The sequence below is a fragment of the Patella vulgata genome, chromosome 2, assembly GCF_932274485.2.
Source record: "Patella vulgata chromosome 2, xgPatVulg1.2, whole genome shotgun sequence".
NCBI classification, from domain to species: Eukaryota; Metazoa; Mollusca; class Gastropoda; family Patellidae; genus Patella; species Patella vulgata.
Window position 1 is genome coordinate 34,512,940 of NC_065880.2, and position 22,775 is coordinate 34,535,714.

A 22,775-nucleotide genomic window follows, 5' to 3' on the forward strand; every position below is an offset into this window, starting at 1 on the left:
ATTCACAGCACTTGTCCTAAATTTGTCCCATCTGACTTTGGTAAGGGCTTGTGAACCTTCCACTTAAATAATGGATTTTCTCTTTACTTTTGGTGAATTTCCCTTGGCTTTCTCCATGTTTTCCTTTTTTAAATTATGCTGATTGGTCCAAACGCATCACAACCATTTTAGTTAACATCAACTGTATCACACCAACCTTTTTGTTTGATTGAGCGGAGATATATAAAGCGCGAAATTTGAAAATGGATTTTATCAATACTGCGAGATATTTTCCTAGGAAAACTCATTTTTGGAATGAGAATCAGTAATAAACTTAATCTTTCACTGAAATTTTGATGTCCTTTTTAATGAAGCAAAGATGGCAAAAAATTTGATGTCAGCTACTGGTCTACAAGTTCAAACTACACCAGAATTAAATCTATTTCCACATTTATTTTTAAATGGACGAATACAAAACCAATCTTATCATTAATAAACACATACCTGTAGATATTACCCATGATCGTTAGTTACAAAATGCTTTCTTGTGCCAATCTTAAATAAGGCTTTCCAACTTACGACGAAATATTAAGCTAAATTTTAGATAACATTTATTTGTATGGCAATTATCTTCCAAGTTCAGAGAAGTGGAAGGTAGATATTGAAGATCATATAAATCAAAAATAGTGAAAAAAACAAAATAAAAAGTTTACCATTCTTAAAGGGTGAAACTGAATGAGTTAATTTTTTTTTTGATAATTTGACATCTGTTAACTTTACATCAGATGCTTGCATGGTAAAATCAACTTCATCAACAGCCTTATTGATATCACTGCTCGTTTCTCCTTCATTTTCATCAGCCTCTAAAAAATTGTATCACATTTATAAGATAATAAATTTCTATAGAAAAATGCTACTACTTTATTTAATTTTCATGCTGATGATAACTATTTCCAAAACCAAATATGGTCATTTTATCACAAGAGGTAAAAGAGGTCCTGTCCTTATGGTGTTTTTCCAAAAAAGTTAAATCTGAACAATCCGATTCAGCAGGGGTCGAATTCAATGTAATGTTTACCAACCTACCTGTCTGTAGGTGTATAAAATTGAGCTAAATGTGTGAACATGTTTCCATCGCATAAAATGTATTAAAGATAGGTTGCCAGGCAACGAAACATACGCCCACAGCAGCTAAATCGTCCGGGCAGTCAACAAGAGTTGTCACATATTTTTACTTTTTTCGGTAATGAAACATTTATAATACACTAAAATCTGATTTAGAGTAACAACTCATTAAGTAATTATCAGAAAATCATTAGAATTTGTTTGGTTTTCATAAAGTTCTGTCCCATGCTAACGTTTAGTATACGAAACATCTCATATCATGGATTTAGCTGTTCAAGCTATCAAAATTCATTGAAAATCGATATACTTGTTCGTCTCAAGACCTTAAACTCTGTGTATCAATCTGAAGTCAATCGGATGATAACTTTGGCCTATAGAGCGTCGCAAGGATTTTCAAAGTGATCATGGGCCAGTGAAATGGGGTTTAACGTCCACTCGACACAGGCTAGGTCATTTCGAACTAACATGTTTTTTTTAACTTTTTATTTCAATAATTCGCTTGCGCGTAGGGGTCTTTAGCAGTGTGAGGAAATCGGAGGACCCACAGAAAACCCACGAGGTTGGACAGGCATTCCTACTCCTTGTCTCGTACAACCAGGGATTCGAAATCACGGCAGTTGACTCAATGACAGGCCTCGTGATACAGCGCGTGCGTGCTTACCATTTGGCCATCCAACACACACACCCCCACACCCCCAACGTCAATCGGATATTAAATTTGGTCTCTAGAGCGTCCACAAGATTTTTTTGAAGTGATCAAGGGCCATAACTCTGGCAGTAATTATCGGAAATTGCTGAAAATCAACAGGCTTCTTCGTCTCATGATCTTAAACACTGTGTATAAATGTAAAGTCAATCGGATATTAACTTTAGCCTCTAGAGCATCCACAAGCAACGAATGGGGGCGACGACAATATACGACCACATTTCAATGTGGGCGTATAAAAACAGATCTATTGGTATACTAACCTTCTAGATCTTGTTGTAGAAGTGGTAGATCTTCTTCTGATAAAAGAGGCTTACCAGTATCTTTATCAACTTTCGTTAAATCTATTAAAATATTACATCAAATTACCTTACAGGTAGGTTCCAGTGACTTTTGTGAGCTAATTACTTTGAAAATTTTGGGGATCATTTGTATTTCCTTGATAATCACCCCTAAATCATAAGCCCTATCAATTCCCGTTAAATTTTCAATATAGCAGATCAACTCCCTTTCATTTCGGCACTGAGGTTTCAAAAAAAAAAAAGAAGAAAAGGCAAAGGCTTGCTTGTGGACAGCTTTTTGTATCTCCCACTAAGACACATAACACAAGATATATGGATACTACCACTACTAGTTTATTACCAATGACAGAATAATCTCTTTAACTTTCGCTTTCTGGTAGAAACACTGACAGAACTGCAGTTTCACAGACTCTCAATTTTCTGTGCTGCGGAAGTCATACAAACATTTGCCATTCTTCAAGCAGCAGGATTTTTAAACTTACCATTTTCATCTGTGACTGGTTGAATAACATTTTGTTCTTTTGAGAGATCAGAATTCTTGTCAATAATCTGAAATTAAATGTATTTTATTACTTATCAGCAAAAAAAGTTTTCATAGGCCGACATAGACTTAAAATTTAATGTAAAACTAAGCACTGCCAGTAACCTTTTTGGAAATAAAGCGAGTTTAACGGTTCACAAACACAATACTTTAGTAATTTTGAAACTACATTGTAATATACAGCTATTTTTTATGTCGTCACATGTGCAAGGTTTTGTGGGGGGGGGGGGGAATTTTGTCCAGACAACAGCGTTTCTGTCAATATGTCATTGTATTCCAAGTGTTAATGGTTATTTGATGTGCAGGCTTGGCTTTTTCAAACGACGAGGCTGCACTTCACTTGACAAGTTGGAACAGGACTTGAAACATCCTGAGGTGCTTCTAGGCTAGCTATTTGAAGCTGGCTTCAGGGTCATGGGCTTTCACTATGCATAAAATTAATAGGCAAGATTGTATTTCAATAGGGTTCATCTCTTTATGATTGAAACCTGAGACCTGCAGGGCACTTACAAGGTTTCAGAGCTGTGTGAATTAAAAACAGAGCTTCTCTTTAGGACAAGAAGAAAAATTCAAGCAAGTTGGAATAAAAATATCTGGAGTGCTTACGATTTTGGTGAAAGGGACAGTGCTGCCAAAATTTGCTGCATAATGACTGGCAAAACAATTGCTCCCAGTTTTAAAATAAAAACATTAAAAAGTCTAACCTGTAGAATGTTCACAAGGTTTTGGTGACAGGGGCAGCAATTCATTGCACAAATTTAAATTTTTGATAGGGTTCCTCACAGCACAAATCTCAAAAACACAGACTTGGAATTAATGTTTATAAGGTTTTGATAAGGTACATGTACATACTTATAACTAGCCAAACAATTTCATAAAATTTGCAATCTTTTTTTTTTTCATAACTATGACCCGTATCAAATTACTTTGTAAGTCAATAACTGACAAATCCTGTTTAAATTTTAATTCATCAGCGATCTCATAGATATAGAGCTACATATGGACTCAACAAGTTAATTAAAATCAAATTAAATGTGTAGCCTCTCTTGCGTTCAGAAAGTATATTTCCACTATAATATATGTCCAGTACAATAACTACATGAATAATTGGCATAGCTTGACTAAAGGACGGACAGGGGTGACAACGATATTCATGAACAATAAGCAAAAAAATATAAATCATACTGTAAGAGATACTGGTAAATTGTCATCTAATTCTATTCTTTTTGATTGAACAGGTTCTTCAGCAAAGTTGTAAGATCTTTTATTGGTTGTTCGTTTTCTGTAAATAAATTTAAATCAAATCTCAATTATAATTGTATGAATACATAATAATAAGGCTAATTGTAATCAATAATATCAATCATTTACTTTGGATTGCACTCACTTAACCGAAAGGGGGGTTGGATGGATGAATGGTTAGCATGCCCGCGCTGTATCATAAAGTCTGTCATTGAGTCGACTGGCGTGGTTTCGAATCCCCGGTTGTACGTGACAAGGAGTAGGGTCGCCTGTCCAACCTCGTGGGTTTTATCCGGGTCCTCCGGTTTCCTCCCACTGCTAAAGACCCCTACGCGCAAGCGAATTATTGAAATAAAATAAAACCATATGTTAGTCCCGAAATGACCTAGTTTGTGTCGAGTGGACGTTAAACCCCATTTCTCTCTCTCTCACTTAACCGAAAATCAGAGAAGTTCTTCAAAATTTACTGTGGCTTTCCTTTCCCCGATTTCGCCACAGTCACAACAAGTCCAGACTTCTCAACATTAATGTATCATCATAGTTTGCATGGAAATCAGTAATTCTCCTGTTACAAATAGTGAAGAGTGGACCACTGAAATAGTTACCAAACCATTTTTCTACATTTTCGAGGTAACGTTTAAACATGAGCGTGTTCTAATTCTGGTTTAGCGGCCATTTTAAAAACCAAAGAAATATTATCAAATCACATATTTATGTGGTAAGGTTTTACATTTATTTCAATGAAATAGTTCATTATATGTTAAATGATGTCAAATCACGTGACTATGCAGTAAAGTTTCACCTTTATTTCAATGGGAATTGCTTTTTATATGTTAAGCTATCTATGTGCATTACAGTTTGGGGTCAGTTTAATCGGAAATTAAAGGAGTTATTATAGGCCAGTAACTTTTTTGTAATCAAATGATTACAAAGCCTGCTCAAAGGAAGTCTGTAGCTACAGCAAGACAGAAGACATCACTAGTGGAACCATTTCTAAGAAGACATCAGTACTATAGTAGTGTACATGTAGTGCCACTGGCAGTCTGGCACTATAGCTACTAGAACATACCTAAAAACATTGCGATACTGTGATGTGTTTGGTTTTTAGCTACCATTGAATGCCTTTAGTTTTACCTGGATAGCTTTATTTCTTTATTAATGCATATAATATCTTAAAGATACATTTCCGGGTACAAACTGGGTGATTTGATGATATATTTGGAGTAAAAACATATTCAAGCTAATTAATTTATCATAATTTTGTTTTAAATCCTTATCGAAACATTGTAATTGTCAGGGAATACCCCTGCTATTAAAAATCGATCAAAAGAGGTCATGTTTATGTTTGTGTCACGTGACTTACCTCTCTCGGAACCTAGCAACAGGTGCGAAGCCGGAGGAGAATTCATTGCATATACAAGACAATGTTGTCTTTAATCACTGACTATTTATTACAAATATCGAAGCCCAATAAATTCTCGGATTATCCACTGCCCAAGTTTTTTTCCCTGGTTTTTAACTCAGAAACTGTTGCATCATCAAGTTTACGAACATTTACATCAAGCGCTCACTAACGATGGGAGATTAGGCAATCTTCGTGTGCTACCTTTGACATCACTCGAGCGGACATCAATTTTCAGGTTGCCGGTTACATTACATTTTTGCCCTGTATGCACTCCATACTCCGTGGGTGTTTTTCGTGGAATCCATTATTTTTCTAGTAAGATTGGATGTTTCTACTTTCCGCCAAAATTGCCATACTTTTATTGGAAATAAACACCTGATAAATAATTGATAAGGCCATTCTTGCAGCCATAAATAAGGTTTTCCTACTTTTCATGTATTTTGATTGGTTGTTGTTACATGGCATATCTTTACTTTTACCCCCGCCTCCATGAGAAAACTAGACAACAATTTAAAATGTCTGGAAAAGCCAGCAATTATCACTTCGATTTAAAAGAGATGGTTTGTACCCATGTCAGATTGGATTATGTGCTTAATTGTACTACTTGTAGTTGGATGTGACAGAAATGTAATAAATATATTTAAATAACAATAATCAATCTTTGTTTTAAAGAAAAATTTGACAGTTTTGCTTTTAGAAACCCGATCTGATTTGCATCAGCGTTTTGCCAGGTAAAACTATATAGTACCATCTCTTATCTAGTAGATAAAAAAACCTCATCTCTTAGCCCTATGTGTTTTGAGATAACTCAACTCAGCCATATATATAATACGAAACGAAATTTAGGTAAGTAGGTGAAAAAAAATTGGATTTTTTGAAAAAAATGTGATTGTATTGGACTAGACAAAGCAATAAATGACTGAAGATTCTCAACTTTACAAAGATTCCAATACCCCCCCGCTCCCAAACCCCCACCCCCCTTTGGTGGCCGCATCACAATTGTATGGGTGTAGCTGCATATATCACTTACCGTCATACAGTCGATTTTAGATGTAGGGTACCAGATGTCAAGGTTTTCCGAATGAAAAGAGGCGTGTACAATGGATTTTTCGATGACATTTTCAAGTCAGATAAAAACGTCACTTCAATAATTTAAACGCAAATATTTGGAGTTTGGGTGCAGGCTGTTTCGTAACCTGGCTGTTTCGTACTTAGTTTATCCGTACCTCACTTCGACCTCAAATTGATTCGTACCTTTTCCTATGTTGTTGAAATCAGTTGAAAGAACTTGAATATGCCGAACCAGAATTAGAATATGCACAAGATTTGTACCTCAAATTGATTAGTTCCTTTTCCTAAATCCAACGGCTGCGCTAAATTTATAAATACACACGTATATTTGTACCTCAAATTGATTGGTAACTTTTACTATATGTTGTTGAAAGAAATTGAAAGAAATTAAAATAAATCTATATGTTGTTGAAAGAAATTGAAATAATAAACGATTACCTGCCTTTTTTTAAAATCTGATGTTGATAATCGAATCCATTCTGCTCAGTGAATTGTGATTGACGACAATTGATTGGTGATTGTTAAAGCAGTTTAAAAAACGATTGAAAAAGTATTTTATCTGGTGTTGATTATTGAACCCATCCTGCTGATTGAGTTGTGATTTGTGATTATTGACGATAATTGATTGGTGGTTGTTAAAGCGGTTAAAAGCGATTGAATATACTAAGAATTCCAAAATCAATTTAACTCATTGTAAGGTGAAACAGCATGCTTTCTGATATGGTTGGGTTATTTGAGCCTAAAAACAGAACGCAGCAAGTCTCCAAAAGGTGTCTACGTGTGAAGATGGGCGTACGCGTTTCTTTGATCTGTTATATCATGGACCGTATACGGTTATATCATTGGGTAATTCTGTTATTGAAACCTAACTGCATGAAAATGGCTTTCGATTGTAACCGATGTCAATTTAGTAAAATGTTGAAGCAATTTTAGTTTAAATGTATCCTTTGTGTGTGAATTACTACTATTGGACAGGCTGTGTAATATCATGGACCTTATAATACATTATAAGGCCCAAGTGGTAATATCAATATGGAAATTTCTAAAAATTTTTTCAATGCATACAATTCGCTTTTTGTTATTAAATCATCGTAGCTAATTCTCGTTCGGCAGCCATTTTTATAAAAAAAAATTGTTATTTTTAATATTTTAACAGGTTGTGGTATATGATTTAAATGTTTCATATTCATGTAATTATCAATGCATAAAAGTCGCTTTTTGTTATTAAATCATCATAGCTAATGCTCAATTTCTTTCAAACACATTTAGGAAAACAAAATAATGTCTTGCATATTCTAATTATGCCTCGGCACCCACTTTTATAAATTTAGGAGAGCTGTTGGATTTGATCATATTGTTTCACCTTTATTTCAATTTCTTTTAACTGATTTAAACAACATAGGAAAAGGTACGAATCAATTTGAGGTACGAAGTGAAGTATGAAACGGCTCATGCAAGCTACGAATGAACTAAGTAGTTCAGCTCTGAACGTAGGTCTCATTACACTTGGCCTCTACGTTCAGGGACTCTTCTATTGAAACCATATAAGATGAAACAAAATTTAGGTACATTGTAAGCCTGGGAGAAAAAAAATGAAATCTTTGAAAAGTTGAGAATCTTCAGTGATTTATTGCTTTGCCTAGCCAAATTACAATAATTTACGATCAAATTCTTTCAAAAATCCCAATTTTTTCCCCCAAGCTTACCTAAATTTCGTTTCATCTTATATGGCCAAGTTCTTAAATTTGTGCGTTACCCTTTCAATGATGTCTGCCAAGTCGGTTAGAAGACGGAGATGTATTTTTTAACAGCGTGTTGTGTCGCTCATACTGACTCTAGCGAGGTAAGCAAGGTCTTATTTTCTCACTAAGATGTTCATTTATATTGTTCAGGCGTTCACAGGGACTGACACGCGACCGTTTAGCAGTAAAAAGTTGCCCAGTAAAATTGACTTGTCGACAAGGTTTCAATAGAAGAGTCCCTGAACGTAGAGGCCGAGTGTAATGAGACCTACGTTCAGAGCTGAACTAACGAAACAGCTGACATCCTTGGAGTTCAGTTAGTTTAGTCGATAGTTGTCACTAACTACTAACATTACATTGGCCTCTGTGACTTAAGTTTATTTAATTAGAATCTAGTCATAATAATAATAGTACAAAATTATTTTATTTTTAAGTAAGATGTTACATGTATGAATGAAAAAACTGAGTTCGCCAGTTGAAACTGAAGGCACCCAATCGTAGCTAAAAATAAACACATCAGTCTCAACGTTTTTTAGCTACGTTCTCTAGCTATATAACTATGCCTACGGTGTCGTACGGAGTCGTAGTCGCCGTAAGAGATGGTGGGACCATTTCTACTAAAAAAAATATTATGGCATGGCTCTATGGCATGGCTAGTAACGGGGAAAGTCAGTGCATTGGATAGAAACAAACTTTTAAAATGAAACCTACGTATATCTAATCTTTTCCATTCTTTTTCTGTTGGGGTTTAATTGTATAAATTTTTAAAATAATAATTATCCATTAGGCTAACAATATCTGTGGATATGAAGTCAACTTCGCTCGCGCTTCATACACTTTTGTGTCTTTTTCAGTCGAGCACAACTTATGGGGGGTAACTCCAAGAGATTTTATAGTGGGGGTGGGGGGCTTTTATAGGATATAGACCACAACTAATTAAAGTTGTGAAGAAAAGAAATGGTTTTTTTAACGACCCACTTTCCAACATACGCCATACAGTGTACAAAGCGGGAAATTTACCAACGGCTAAGGGTTATTTTACGTGAACGCAACTGTGTAGACGGGACCCCATATTTTCGTCTGAATCAGTAGAATGTTTGTTTGGGTGATTATAAGATGATACATAAGATAAGATAAGATAAGATAAGATAAGATTTTATTGTATCATAACACCCATTTCAGGCCGCATACAATTCATATACATGACATAAGTAACATGACAAACAAGAGCATCGCTAACGCTGCAATATACGTCCACATTCCAGCTTTGATTGATATGGTACTTTTTAAAATGAAGAGAATGAAATATGAAATGGCTGTAATATGATCAGAGGCAAAGAAGGCTAGGCGTCTGGTTTGTTTTGCCAAATTTACAGAAATGAAATGAAATGGGGTTTAACGTCCTACTGTTCTGCTCCTATACTGGGCTAATGAAGACGGGCATACGCCATACAGTGTGCTATGAGGGAAATTTTGCCCGGGCAGCGGCACTATCGCCTACTCTTATATCGAATTCCAACTGCCAAGGGATCTTTTACGTGCATTCTAATGTATACACGGGACCTCGGTTTTTCGTCTCATCCGAAGGACTGGACAGCTGTCCTTGTCAGGCCCTCCGTTCTGCACCACTGACAAGGGGAAACCACGTCGGAAAATCCAGATGAACTTTCTCGGCCAATGCAGGGATCGAACACCCGACCTCCAGGCTAGCGAGCCAGCGTCTTAACCACCCAGCCACCCCAAATTTACAGACAAAATACTAACAATAAAGTGGGTGTGACACTGCCCCAAGAGGTCGGGGCAAGTATCAAAATAAATAGTTGCTGTCTTTATGGTATAAGGAATAAATATGCAAAGTTCCAAGATGATCCATTCAGAATTGCAGCCTGTAGACGATAAATACAAAAATTGGGCATGGCTCTGCCCATGGGGGTTGGATATGGAAACAATATAAATAGTTGCCGTCCTTAGGGTATAAGGAATAAGTACTCCAAGTTCCAAGATAATCCATTCAGAATTGTGGCCTTTGGGCGTTAAAGGGAAAATTGGGCGTTGCTCTGCCCCTGGGCATTGGGGCATTCACCAAAATCAATAGTTGATGCCCTTAGGCTATAAGGAATACATATGCCAAATACCAAGTTGATCCATCCAGAATTTGGGCCTGTAAACGATAAACATAAAAATTGGGCATGGCTCTGCCCCTGGGGGTCGTGACATGCAGTTGTCGTCCTTAGGCTATAAGGAAAACATATCCCAAGTTCAAAGAAATCCATTAAGAATCGTGGCCTGTAGGCAACTCACAGAGACACAAAGAAACTAGAAATGGGCGTGGCTCTGCCCCTGGGGGTCGGGCATGCACCAAAAACAATAGGGATCTTCCTTGGGGTATAAGGAATAAGTATACCAAGTTTGAAGAAAATCCAGTAAGAATTGCGCCCTGTAGGCGACACAAAGACACACGAAAAGAAAATGGGCGTGGCTCTGCCCCTGGGGGTTGGGCATGCACCCCAAACGATAGGGATGTTCCTTAGGGTACAAAGAATGTGTATGCAAAGTTTCAAGATTATTAGTTAAGAAATGTGGCCTGTAGACGACAAACAAACAAATACTAGAAATGGGCGTGGCTCTGCCCCGGGGGGTCGGGCATGCACCAAAAACAATAGGGATCTTCCTTGGGGTATAAGGAATAAGTATACCAAGTTTGAAGAAAATCCATGAAGAATTGCGCCCTGTAGGCGAACCACAGACACACACACACACACACACACACACATACATACATACACACACACACACACACAGACAGGGGCGACGGCATAATACGTTCACATTATGAATGTGGACGTATAAAAATAAATAGCAATATACATATATATATTTATAAGAATACTAAACATAAAATACATAGGTTCATGTTAAAAGTGAAAATATCTATCAGAAACATTACTTCAAAAATGTATAGATGTCAAAAGGATAAAAAATAAAATGTGAAGTTTTGCCTTGTAATAGGTCGAGGCTTGATTTCTACGTTGAAATGCTTTATATATATAATGGCATACACTCACAGAACATATGTGAAGCAAAGAAATGGGTGAATATAAGATGATACATATGTGAAGCAAAGAAATAGGTTTTTAAACGATCCACTTTTCTGCATACGCCATACATTGTGCAAAGCGGGAATTTTGCCAACGGCTAATAATTAGGGTTCTTTTCCGTGAACGCAACTGTGTACACGGGACCCCATAATATATATTTTCGCCCCATACGACTGTTATAGATTTTGTTCCTTTTCCATCCTTCACCACCGACGATGGAAAATTCAGGGGAAATATCTTGGCCATCATCGGGACCGAACCCATATTAACATGGCCGTCCCCAATGCAGTCCAACCAGCATTAATTGCCCAAATGCACATATTGCCAGCTGGACCTGTCTGAACAAAATGTTTGTTTTGGTGATTATGTAAGATGATGCATGTAGGCTACGCTACTTGTCAACTGATACTATACTAGTTCTTTTAGGAACTAGCTATACACTAGAGTACGCTTGAGCAAGGAGCCCTTTCTTTGTATGTTTTTATTGGTTTTTAACCTCATGGGTTATTTTTAAAGAGACCATTTTGCAGTGGAAATAAATTTTTAAAAAAAATATATATATCGATGGCACCACCTCTATCAACCTTACCACGCTAATTTACAATTTTGCCATTTCGAAGTATAGATTTAGCTTCCGTGTTGTTTTTTAAAACTCGTGTTTAAATTGGCAGATATTATTAAACAGTGATAGGGGTCTAAGTAAGTATATGTTGGCAAATTACCCTACCACAACCACCCACATACCGAAAAAATAGAATGAAATAATTATGCCAGTAATAAAAATTAAATTTAAAAGAAAAATAACATGAAAAAAAAAACAAGCAACGAATTATAAAGAGAAAATACCTTTATTGATAAATAATAAAGTGTCTAAAGCACACATAAAAGGGTATATAGTGTAGCTGCTGGTTTAACGTCTGCTTCCACAAGCGGGGATTTGTCATTAGAACACATTCGATTTTCTGATTAACGAATGGAATACAGGTCAATTCAGTGCCTTAATAAAGCATAGTTCTTTATCCTAAATTCTTAGTTCTAACTTTGTATCTAACGTCAGAATACACTGGAATCCAAATCCGTGAACCATTATTATTATTCTTTGTTTCTAATTTAACATAGTTCTTGATTCTAAAGTCTTAGTTCTAACTTTGTATCTAACTTCAGAATACACGGAAATTAGTGTAACTTCGTATCTAACTTCAGAATACACTGAAATCCAAATTCGCGAACCGTTATTATTCTTTGTTTCTAATTTAACATCTTTTTCTCGAATTTGGGTAAAAATAAATTTGGAAGAAGTTAGAAATAAATGCTCAGCAACAAGAACTACTAATTTAGGATTCGAGTAAAGTTAACAGAGCTTTCTTAACTTTACCACAATGGTGTGTCAGTAAATATTAAATGATATATAATATACATGATATATAATGCAGATCCGTAGACCTGCATCTTAATAAAGTGTAAAACGCGGTGCGGTGTGGCTTCTTTATTGGAGTCAAGGGTGTTTTCTGCACTTTTTACATTTGACAATTATGAAAATAGCAGACTGGTTGGGTCGTAGTACAATCCCTCCTATTTCCCAATCAGGACTATTTTATATATATTCTACAGGTATAATCACTACATCAATAAAATGTTAAAGAATAAATATATCTTCAAAAATAAATAAAATATCATATAATAATACTATATAAAGGATATACATTTTGGATATTTCTTTTTCTTTTTTCATAGGACACATTGGATTATAATTGTGAAGATAATAATAATTATAAGACGCTCATGGACATAATTTGTCGATAAGGCGCAAATAGTTTAGCTATTTTTTTTTTCATTTTTTTTATTTATTCATATTAATTGTCCTTTGTCACACAGGGAGGCTGGATGGTTGAGTGGTCTATGGGTTTTAACATCCTACTTTTCTGCACCGATCGAGATAATGAAGACGGTGATCTAATGTCTGCGCTTTAGATAATAACGCCTGGCATTGAGTCAAGTGGCGTGCTTTCGATGCCAAGCTTGTACGTGGGTTTTCTTAGGGTCCTCCAGTTGACTCATACTGCTAAAGACCCCTCGATCTTCCCCAATCGCTACAAAAATGGTATTATATACCATTGGAACAAACAATGTCATATCTTATTTCATATATTACCACATGGTTATATCATGTATGTACAAAAGCGGATCCGTGAAGAGCGATGCAGGCATATTTTGTCGCGACCAATCTCCTTAAAGGCTATATACGATTCGTTTTGTTTTCATTATACATGTACTCACATGTATTTCAAGAATAAAAGGCACGACGATTTTCGTGTGCTTTAATGCTATTAAATTAGTAAAAACCAACACTACAGACCGAAAAGTATCAATAGGCCAAAAGGCTTATCCGTAACTATAAATTTAGCGCGAAAAATACAGAGATGTGCAATACGAAAAGGTTTAACTAAATCAGGAGCCTAATATTTCAAAGATAGGTTGCCAAGCATCGCAACATACGCTCACAGAAGCTAAGTCGTCAAAGTACTCCATACATTGTGTGGTATGGCGAGATTTTATAAAAAACAATAACACTGTACTTAATTAACAGAAACTGTTGTATTTGTTATTTACCACAATAATTGAAATAAATTAAAACATAAATTTAAAGTAGTTCAGACACCGAAGGATACGGTTAAAGTATTCACAAGTTTCTACAAAGAGAACGTGGACCATACTTCTCGACATTATTAATAGAAATTTCACTTATCCGAACAGAGCACATAAAAGTCGGAGCGTCTACAAGATTTTTGAACAAAGGCCATAACTCTAGGAACAATCTGATTAAAATACAGATTTCGTTTCGTTTTCGATGATCTACACTACATAAAGTTCTGACCGGTTGTAGTGGAATGTCGCATCAGAGCGGCTTTTGACCCTATGACGCCAAACGTCTGATTAACCGTTGATGTTCAGCGTTGATGTTCCTAATGGGTTACCAACCGTTCCGTGCAAATCACACCAAAAACACGCCGTAACTGACCGTTTCATTGGCTAATTCCCCACATCATCCAGAACGCGGTTTATATAACAACCCTTCCAAATCCTAGAGTAGTAAAGACAAGTAAAAGGAAATTTTGAATTACAAAAAACGAAACGTAATTGGATTTGTGTTTTAATCAGATTGCTCTAGGAATAATTAACCGAAATGGTTGAAATTCAAAAGGATATGGGATTCGCCCATTCACTAATTTCAAAAATGTATAAATTTCAAGCAGATCGGACGACCATTTTTGTTGATGATTTAAATGGGGAATAAGGTCAATAACTCAAGAAGTAACAGATATTAATTATTGATTTATACAGGATTAGTTGAAACATTTGTCAATAAATCTGTCACAAGTTTCTACAAAGTAATACGGACGGTGATGACAAGATACGACCACATATCCATATGGGTGTATAAAACTGAATATAAAAATTAAACTTTAAGTTTGTGGTATTCTTGTGTCATGGTAATAATTATCTGGAACTAGTTTCGAAAAACAGTTTATTCCCAAGCTTGGATTTTATGCGAAAGGTGCCATTTACCTATGAGTCGTATGAGAACATTCATATCTTAAATGACATCTATTAATATTGACCTTTAGCCAATCTGAATCGCATAACGACCTTGGTAATCTTTCTCTTACCACAGAAACAGAACCGGTACCAGGATCGTACAGACGTAATATATCATGATGTTTATTATCGCCCGCCTGCATTATCATTATATCACCCCTATAACTAACAACACTAAAATTCTTACAATCAAAATTCTTAATAACACTAACAATAGCAGGGAAGGAATGGAGAGTTGAAGCCATAACATTGCCATCTGGGCAAAAAATATATATGATATGATCAATTGCCAAGGCTTTGCTCCAGCAAGTAGAAATGGGAAGGTTTCCTAATAATGTCGTCAACCCAGTTTTCGTGTTGAAACACTGGAAAAATGGAGTCCTCCGTTCACCTCTGTTTTTCTTTCCACCAAAAATGAATATGATGTCGTTAAGAGTTGCGGCGGACATACCGCCGACTGGCACGACAAGATCGCCACATTTCATCCATCGTTTTTTATCGATATCGTATTTTTCTATGCTTGTGATGGCCTCTTCCGGATCAAACCCACCAATAGTGTATATAGAAGCACCAACAGACACAAGCTCATGATAACATCTGGATTCTTGCATCATTGGGCATTCTTCCCAACGATTTCGTCTAGTCTCGAATCGCACCAACCGACTTTCTGCCGAACCGTAACTAGATGTGCCACCACAGACAAAAATATCTTCGTCATTGGTACATGCTGCCTTACCATCGGCAAAGTAAGGAAATTTAGCCAAAGAAAAACACTTTTTACGAATAATACTGTAACAGGATACCTCTTGTCGTCTGCCATCGACCATTACCAAAACTTGTTCATTCCGTTCACGAAAGATATGAGGTTGCCCATAAACAATTTCAGCTCTGGCAGAAACGTGTTTCATTTGTTCTAGAAGAGATCTGCACTCCGAGTTTTCAGATATGAAAGCCTTGCGCCTTAGTAAGCAATCAATATAAGCATGAGACATCAAGGCTAAACGTAAATTGTGGAATAATTCTAAAAGATAATCTATTCGTTTTCTATCAGATTCTATCCATCGAAGCATCGCGTCAGAGACAATTTCTTCATTTTCCACATTCATATTATCGTCATTCATTGTCAACAATAATTCCTCTTTGGTCAGTTCCAAAAATTCTTCTGTTCGACAAACCTCTGAAAAATTGTCCATATAAAATGTCCACGCATAATCTTGTAAACTGATGCAATTCATCGAACAACTCAGTCTCCAGATTTCAATACAACTTTGAATTGTCATATTGTCGCAAAAATATTTCTCACAGAGTTCCTGTAACGGACCAATTTGCAAAAGACTAGACGCATACAGAATATCTACGGCAGATGCCGGAAACATCTCTGATGTGTCCCCTTTGTATATATATTTCAAGATGCTCTCAAACACACAAGCTTTCATGTTCTTCAGGTGGACCTCCCCTTCGCGACTTTCCTTCATGTCCGACGTAAACATTGCGTCAAAATACGCAGACATAGAAGCCAAGATCGCACGATGACAACAAAACATTCTATCCTCAACGTAGATGACCACGTCTGTATGTTTTCCATTTAACCATAAGTTGGTTAAGCCCTGTGAAAGGCACTGGTGATGATACTGAACTTGGTAGGAAAACATTCTGTACCTGTTTAATCAGCCTCTAAAATATAAACACACGAACCGTTTATTTTAAATCATTAAGACATAATTACAATGGGCATAGATTATTTATGCTGTGCGATCTGGTGGATGACTTAAACGACCAAAAGTTGCGAAAAATAAAGACAATGAAAGACAATAAATAGGTCTACCAAAACAATGTCACCGACCCAGGTCCCCACTGTTTTAGTGTATATTTTATAATAAAACATTAGTGTATATTTTATAATGTAACAATTCACCCAACTGTTCAGCTGTGTTCGTTTTATAAGACATTTATAAATAAAACTAATCAATAGTTTGTATAAAGGTCATACTAATCCCTTGTGGGATAATTATGGCAAGGGTTCATAAAAATAGTAGGCCCTACTATGGGTGCACGAAACCTGACGTGTTGTGGCATGTCCAGCGAACTAAATATGTATGGTTCATTTGAAATGCAATGAGCTGAAATGAAATGATGTTTAAACGCCCTCTGACGGTTAATTTGATTCGTTATAATATAAAATGATGATAATGGTAGTTCTTTGGTTATTTTTTTTATAAATTGATTATATGTAAATTATATTTCGGTCAATAAATAATTGGCCAACGAGCAGCTACCTCGTCAACGCTTTCCATATAGGTTTTCAATACAGTTAATGTGACAAATTATTGATTCTGCGAATAAAATTATTAATTGTATTAGTTAATCTGAGGGTTTCTTTAGTGCCCCCTTTACAAGAACAAAAATTATTAAAGGTCATAACATTAAACAAATGTCAAAAATAGAAGAACTTCAAAAGACTTCCTACAGTTATATAAAATGGTCCAGCTGAACGGTTGGTAAATGTGACCATCGATCTAGGATGACCACAGGATTTTTTTAAGTCGCTAGAAATCGCTGAAATACCGTAAACAAGGCGAACAGATACCAGATAATAAATACAGCATAACCTGTTACAACTTTTAAAAAGCTCAGATAATAACTGTCCACATTTTTTTTTTTTCTTATTTTTTTTTTTAACAAAAACGCAAATATATACAGTAATAGGCCTACATCGTGTTTAATTAACCTAAATTTTAAAAATCGTGGTTTTTTTTTTTTCGACTGAATTTTTAAATACTATACTACACATTAGTAGAAAGTTTATTTTATGGGTCTACATCATTTAATAAAAATACACACATTCGTACATTTTCTCATTTTATTTGGTGCAAATATAAGGCCTAATTATAATAATATTGTGATTTGTAAATATGGTTGGTCTATGCATACTTGTAATTTGCGAGAATACTGACCTCTTGTCGAACTCGCGTAACTAGTTAGTACTCTAGTCTACGATATAGCGATATAGGTCTATTTAAAGAAACGTCATGTTATAACCTTTCCAGCTGACCTAGAAAAACATGTACCTTTAGCATGAATATAGATCTATTTATATATTTAACCTGCACTATATAATGGTCTTACTTATTATTGATTTAATTTATAGGGTGTCTGTATTCAGAAGAGATTATATTACATTTCTGCATTTGATCATACCAATTTAAACACGCAGCTCTTTTCTGCTGTTAGAAATGTAAGCTTTATTTATTATTTAACAAAAAACACAACTTACAGTTACGTATACTATATACATTATAGGCCTGCGAATTATCCCCATCCAATAATATAGTCATATAAAGTCCTCCAAAAATCATGTGAACGCTGGCGTATGAAAGTAATAAGAATCGATGGACCAAACTCAAATGTTTCTTTATGACATCCTCACCAATACATTTCCTTATGGGAAGTTGCATGAGTGCATATTTAAATCCATATAATTTCAGTTATCCATTTTGTTTACATTTTCTCTACTTTTATTTTGTTGACACAAATTCCATATATCTCTACACCCTGTCGATTGCCCTACGTATAATTTTTATTTGTTATGATAAGATTGATGTGTATATTGTTGAAAATATGAATCAATCCGTACATACCCATCTGAACTGCAAGGTATTTTGCAAGTGAAATGCACACAGACTGATACGGGGCACAAACTGCGACTACTACTACGTCATGAATATTTTGATCTGTCAAAGTAGTTCAGGGAAAGATAACTCGTTTGTTTATTTTATTATCTCCCTTAAATCTATTTTTAAATATTTCCTGGGAACTTGTATTACAAAAAAAGCTGTATATCATGTATACGATCTATGATATGTCTTGTCACTGCTTATAAAATTAATTAGATGAGGTGTGCTATTTGTTTATCAATGATTGCTGAATCAGGATAGGCAAATATTTGATCAATGCAATCAATAAAATGCACTTCATTTTATACGCTCACATTTTCATGTGGACGTATATATATATATATATAATATATTATCGATCGTCGCCCTGGTCCGACGACGTCCGTCCACAATTTGTTTGTGGGCACTCTACAGGTCACAATTCTTGCTCGATTTTGACAAAACTTGAAATATATGTTTATCTCCCATTAAAGATCTTCGTTACTTGAATTGGCATGTATGATCGGATCGAAACTATGCATTAATTATGGCCACTGCAGCTATAGGTTGTACGAAAAATCACGTTTTTAGCTTGTGGACACTCTACTAGAGGTCACGATTTTCATCTGATTTTTATGAAACTTGAAATGCATATTTATAACCCAAAGATCTTGGTCCCTTTCGATATTCGCGCATAATCGTAATTTCCTGTATTATGGCGGTTAAATTCGAATTTCGTGAAAATCGGAGCAAAACTGATCAAAATGGCCGCCCTTCGTTATCAAGGTTGTGGACCCAATAGAGGTCACAATTTTTATCCGATTTTGTTGAAACTTGAAATGTAAGTTTATAACCCAAAGATCTCAGTTCCTTTCGATATTCGCGCATATTGGACGGTAACTTCCTGAATTATGGCCCTACGAAAAATCGCGTTTTTAGCTTGTGGACCCTATAGAGGCCATAATTAATATCCGATTTAAAAAACCGTTTGAATATATCACCGTTACACCCTAATGACGTTTGAGTTTGAATTTCGTGAAAATATAGGACCAAAACTTCGGACAAAATGGCCGCCCCTCGTACGCAAATAGTGTAAAAATATGGTGTATATCAAAGTTGTGGACCCTCTAAAGGCCACAATTTTGATCCGATGAAACTTTAAATTTATTTTTAAATCACAAAGACCCTGGTTCCCTTCGATAATCGCGCATAACGTAACTTCCTGGATTATGGCCCCTTATTGTTTGGATTTAAACAGTTGTCCATTTAAAATTAAATCAATAAATGGCGGACCAAGCTAACGTTTGCCGTTAGTCGCTGATGTCACTACCGGAAACTGGTGATGAAAGGCCTGTCATACGAGTCCACAATAGCCGTTGAGCATGTTACTTGATAATTGAGAATATTTGGGTGGAGTTATCGTCTGTCAATCAAACGATCGCAAATTCTCATAGACGGTGCAGACGCAATTGATGCATATTTCACTTCCAACAGTGACAATTCCGTTCAGAATAAAGTAATTTGACTGAAATTTTCAACAATTTCTTTGTTTAACGTCTATTTTGGAATTATTATAGCAAGAATGGCCAACTCTTTATAAAACTCTTAAGTAATGTATCTTTAAGCTGTCTATAAATAGACCGTTGCAAAATGTATTGCTTGAATTTGTCGAATGACAGAAAACTCCACAGTTCAATATTAAAAGGATTTGCGATAGTTCATCCTTATATCCCAATGAACAAAGCAGTCATTCTGGCTTTTCCCCGGCAGTGGTAAGCAATATAGCCACCAAAAATGCAAAGATAAGTTCGATACCTTAACTATATTGTTTAACTTTAATTTCAGATGTAGGCAATCAACATGCTGATTACATGTTGAGAAAGACTATTATTGCTGACCTAACCGAAGCATTAACCCGTGCTAATCAAAACCAGATTTTTACAGATACTGAAATAGTACCGAAAGACAGAATATTTCATTGCCACAAACTTATACCCTGGTCCGTGTCAACATATTTAGAAGCAATGTTTACGTCTGGGATGGGTGAGAGTAAAGACGGAAAAGTGAACCCCAAAGGTATAGGCAGTGCTATAATTGAAACAATATTAGATTTTATTTACACCGGCAAAGATAATGTCACGATGTCACATCTGCCAATGCTGAAACGCTAATGAATGTTGCATCCATGCTACAAATTAAATGTCTCCAAGAGAGATGTGAACTCTTCTTGTTGGAACACGTCGATGTTGAAAACAACATAGGAATCTGGAAACTCGCTATAACCCATGATCTTGATTATCTGAGAACGAAAACAATGCCCTTCCTAATTTCAAATTTCCCTAGACTTTGCGACACTTGGGACTTTTTATTGTTTGATAAAAATGAACTTTTGACTTAATGAACAGTAACGGCTTAAAACACCGAATGCAGAAGTGGTATGTGATGCAGTTTTCAAGTGGATTGAAGATGATTTTGATGTACGGAAGGAGTCCATTGCTGAAATGTTTGACCATCTCCGGCTACCTTTAGTTTGCCCCGAATATTTGATGGAGGTCGTAGAAGGAAAGGAATATGCAAAAGAAGATAAAAGATGCCTTGCTGTAATAGATGAAGCTAAGGGTTTTCATCTGCTACCAGCACGACAAGCCGAGTTTATTTCTCCCATATTAGCTTATAAAAATAATGGGGAATACGAAGAAGCCATCCGCTGTATAGGAGGTCGTCATTTTTGGATTGTTAATGCTGGTTGGTGTGTGGTATCGAATAGTTCTGGATCCAAATATTTTCGAGTTATAGGGAGGCACAAGCAATAACGATTTACCCGTCGTAATGTGCGTCTTGGTAGTTGCAGCGGCGCAAGTTTTTGCATTTAAGCTAAAAAAGACTTAACTATTTAAGGCTGCAGTAATGTTCATCAATAATATCCAGTCATAGTAACGAATTACAATAGTCAATTCTCAGCGCATGCCAGTGTTGCGGGGTGAGGGGTGTAGCTTCTAGTCGTTCGGTTGGGACAAAAAACTGAGGTCCGATGTAAACGTTGACGTGCACTTAAAAAAATCGTTGACAGTTGGGATTCAACATAGGTGTTTGTCCATCATCATTATCCCGGTTAGTGCAGAACAGTACAACGTAAAACCCCATTTCACCCCAGTCCTTGGCAGTAACCGAATAACTTTTCGTCTGCTACAGCAGTGGTTCCCAACCTTTTGTTGGTTGCGATGTAGTACCATGGGTCTTTTGTCAGACGTGGAAAGCGGGCCTTCCACACCCCAGTTGCCACCTCCTACGTATGACCCATGCACTCTCTTCTTACTACATATCTTAATAGCCTTGTGATCGTCCAGTATTTGTAATTGTCTTCTTTTCTTCCTTCTCAGTAGTTAAGACGTTTGTCTTACCAGGAATAACGATGCATCAGTTCGTTTTTACATTTTATATATCAAGCAATGGTTACATAAGATAAAGCATAGATTACAATAAAGCCATTCTCTCATCCCATTACGGCAGTCTGGCGAATGCCCAGAGATATGATAGCTTTGTAGCTTTGGGTTTGGACCTTCAAATATCTAATTGGTCAAATATGACGTAATTAATTATAATGATTGATTAATTAGCCTAATAACGTCGAAAACCACCCTTATATGGACAGTGGAAACTTACCACAGAAGTGTCACGCGTGTTATTTTGTTATTAACTCAGAATTAAATGTTTACCAAATTATAACTCTTTTATGTGTAAATCCGTCACGCATTATTTGAGTGCATGAGATCTGACTTCTATAGAATGTATGAATCCAATAATTAGTTAAAGATACAATATAAGGCTATTATTGATATAAAATGCAAAAATTTTACCAGTAGTCTTACAGGGACCCCATTCCAGAAACCAGCATCTGGTCGTGGGCGTGAGGAAGGAAAGACGATTGGCAATGTGGCAAGAGGTGTATATATCTGAGACGCTTTTCATGAAAACGTAGCTGTTTTTTCAAGTTTCAGACTAGTCTGCCAGGACCCAACGAAAAGCGCTTCGCAACGGATCTCGACCCAAAGGTTGGGAATCCAGGGTGTACAGCATCTTGATAGGGGTTATTCAGTTCAACCTCAACTTCGCCATAGGCTGCCCCGGTTCTTATAAGTATGCAATAAATGTTATTTTTGATCCTGTTTCTGTTCCTCGGAAGCCTCGCTTATATGGCGCTTACATTGTCCATAGAGTCATATCTAAATATTAAGGCCACCTGCAGATTTCGTCAAGGTAACAAGATATAAACAGGGCTAGAGCACATGATTGTTGTCGAGGATTGTGGGCTAG

At 36.1% G+C, this 22,775-nt stretch overlaps 1 protein-coding gene across 4 annotated transcripts in view; it reads right to left on the bottom strand.

Moving 5' to 3' along the window:
* LOC126809797 (kelch-like protein 28) overlaps positions 1-18,558 on the bottom strand; it is a 39,065-nt gene extending 20,507 nt beyond the window's left edge. For 2 of the 4 annotated variants that reach the window (XM_050534575.2, XM_050534580.2), the window contains exons 1-5: positions 8,825-8,945; positions 3,839-3,935; positions 2,595-2,661; positions 2,074-2,154; positions 693-842 (exon numbers count right to left, since the gene is read on the bottom strand). In XM_050534575.2, coding sequence (XP_050390532.1) covers positions 693-842; positions 2,074-2,154; positions 2,595-2,661; positions 3,839-3,935; positions 8,825-8,844 — 415 coding nt within the window. In that variant the 5' untranslated portion in view covers positions 8,845-8,945. Of the gene's footprint in view, positions 1-692; positions 843-2,073; positions 2,155-2,594; positions 2,662-3,838; positions 3,936-8,824; positions 8,946-12,040; positions 16,483-18,446 lie in introns of those variants that run through there. The other 2 variants (XM_050534576.1, XM_050534579.1) reach the window with 2 other exon arrangements.
* Positions 18,559-22,775: the final 4,217 nt, after the last annotated feature.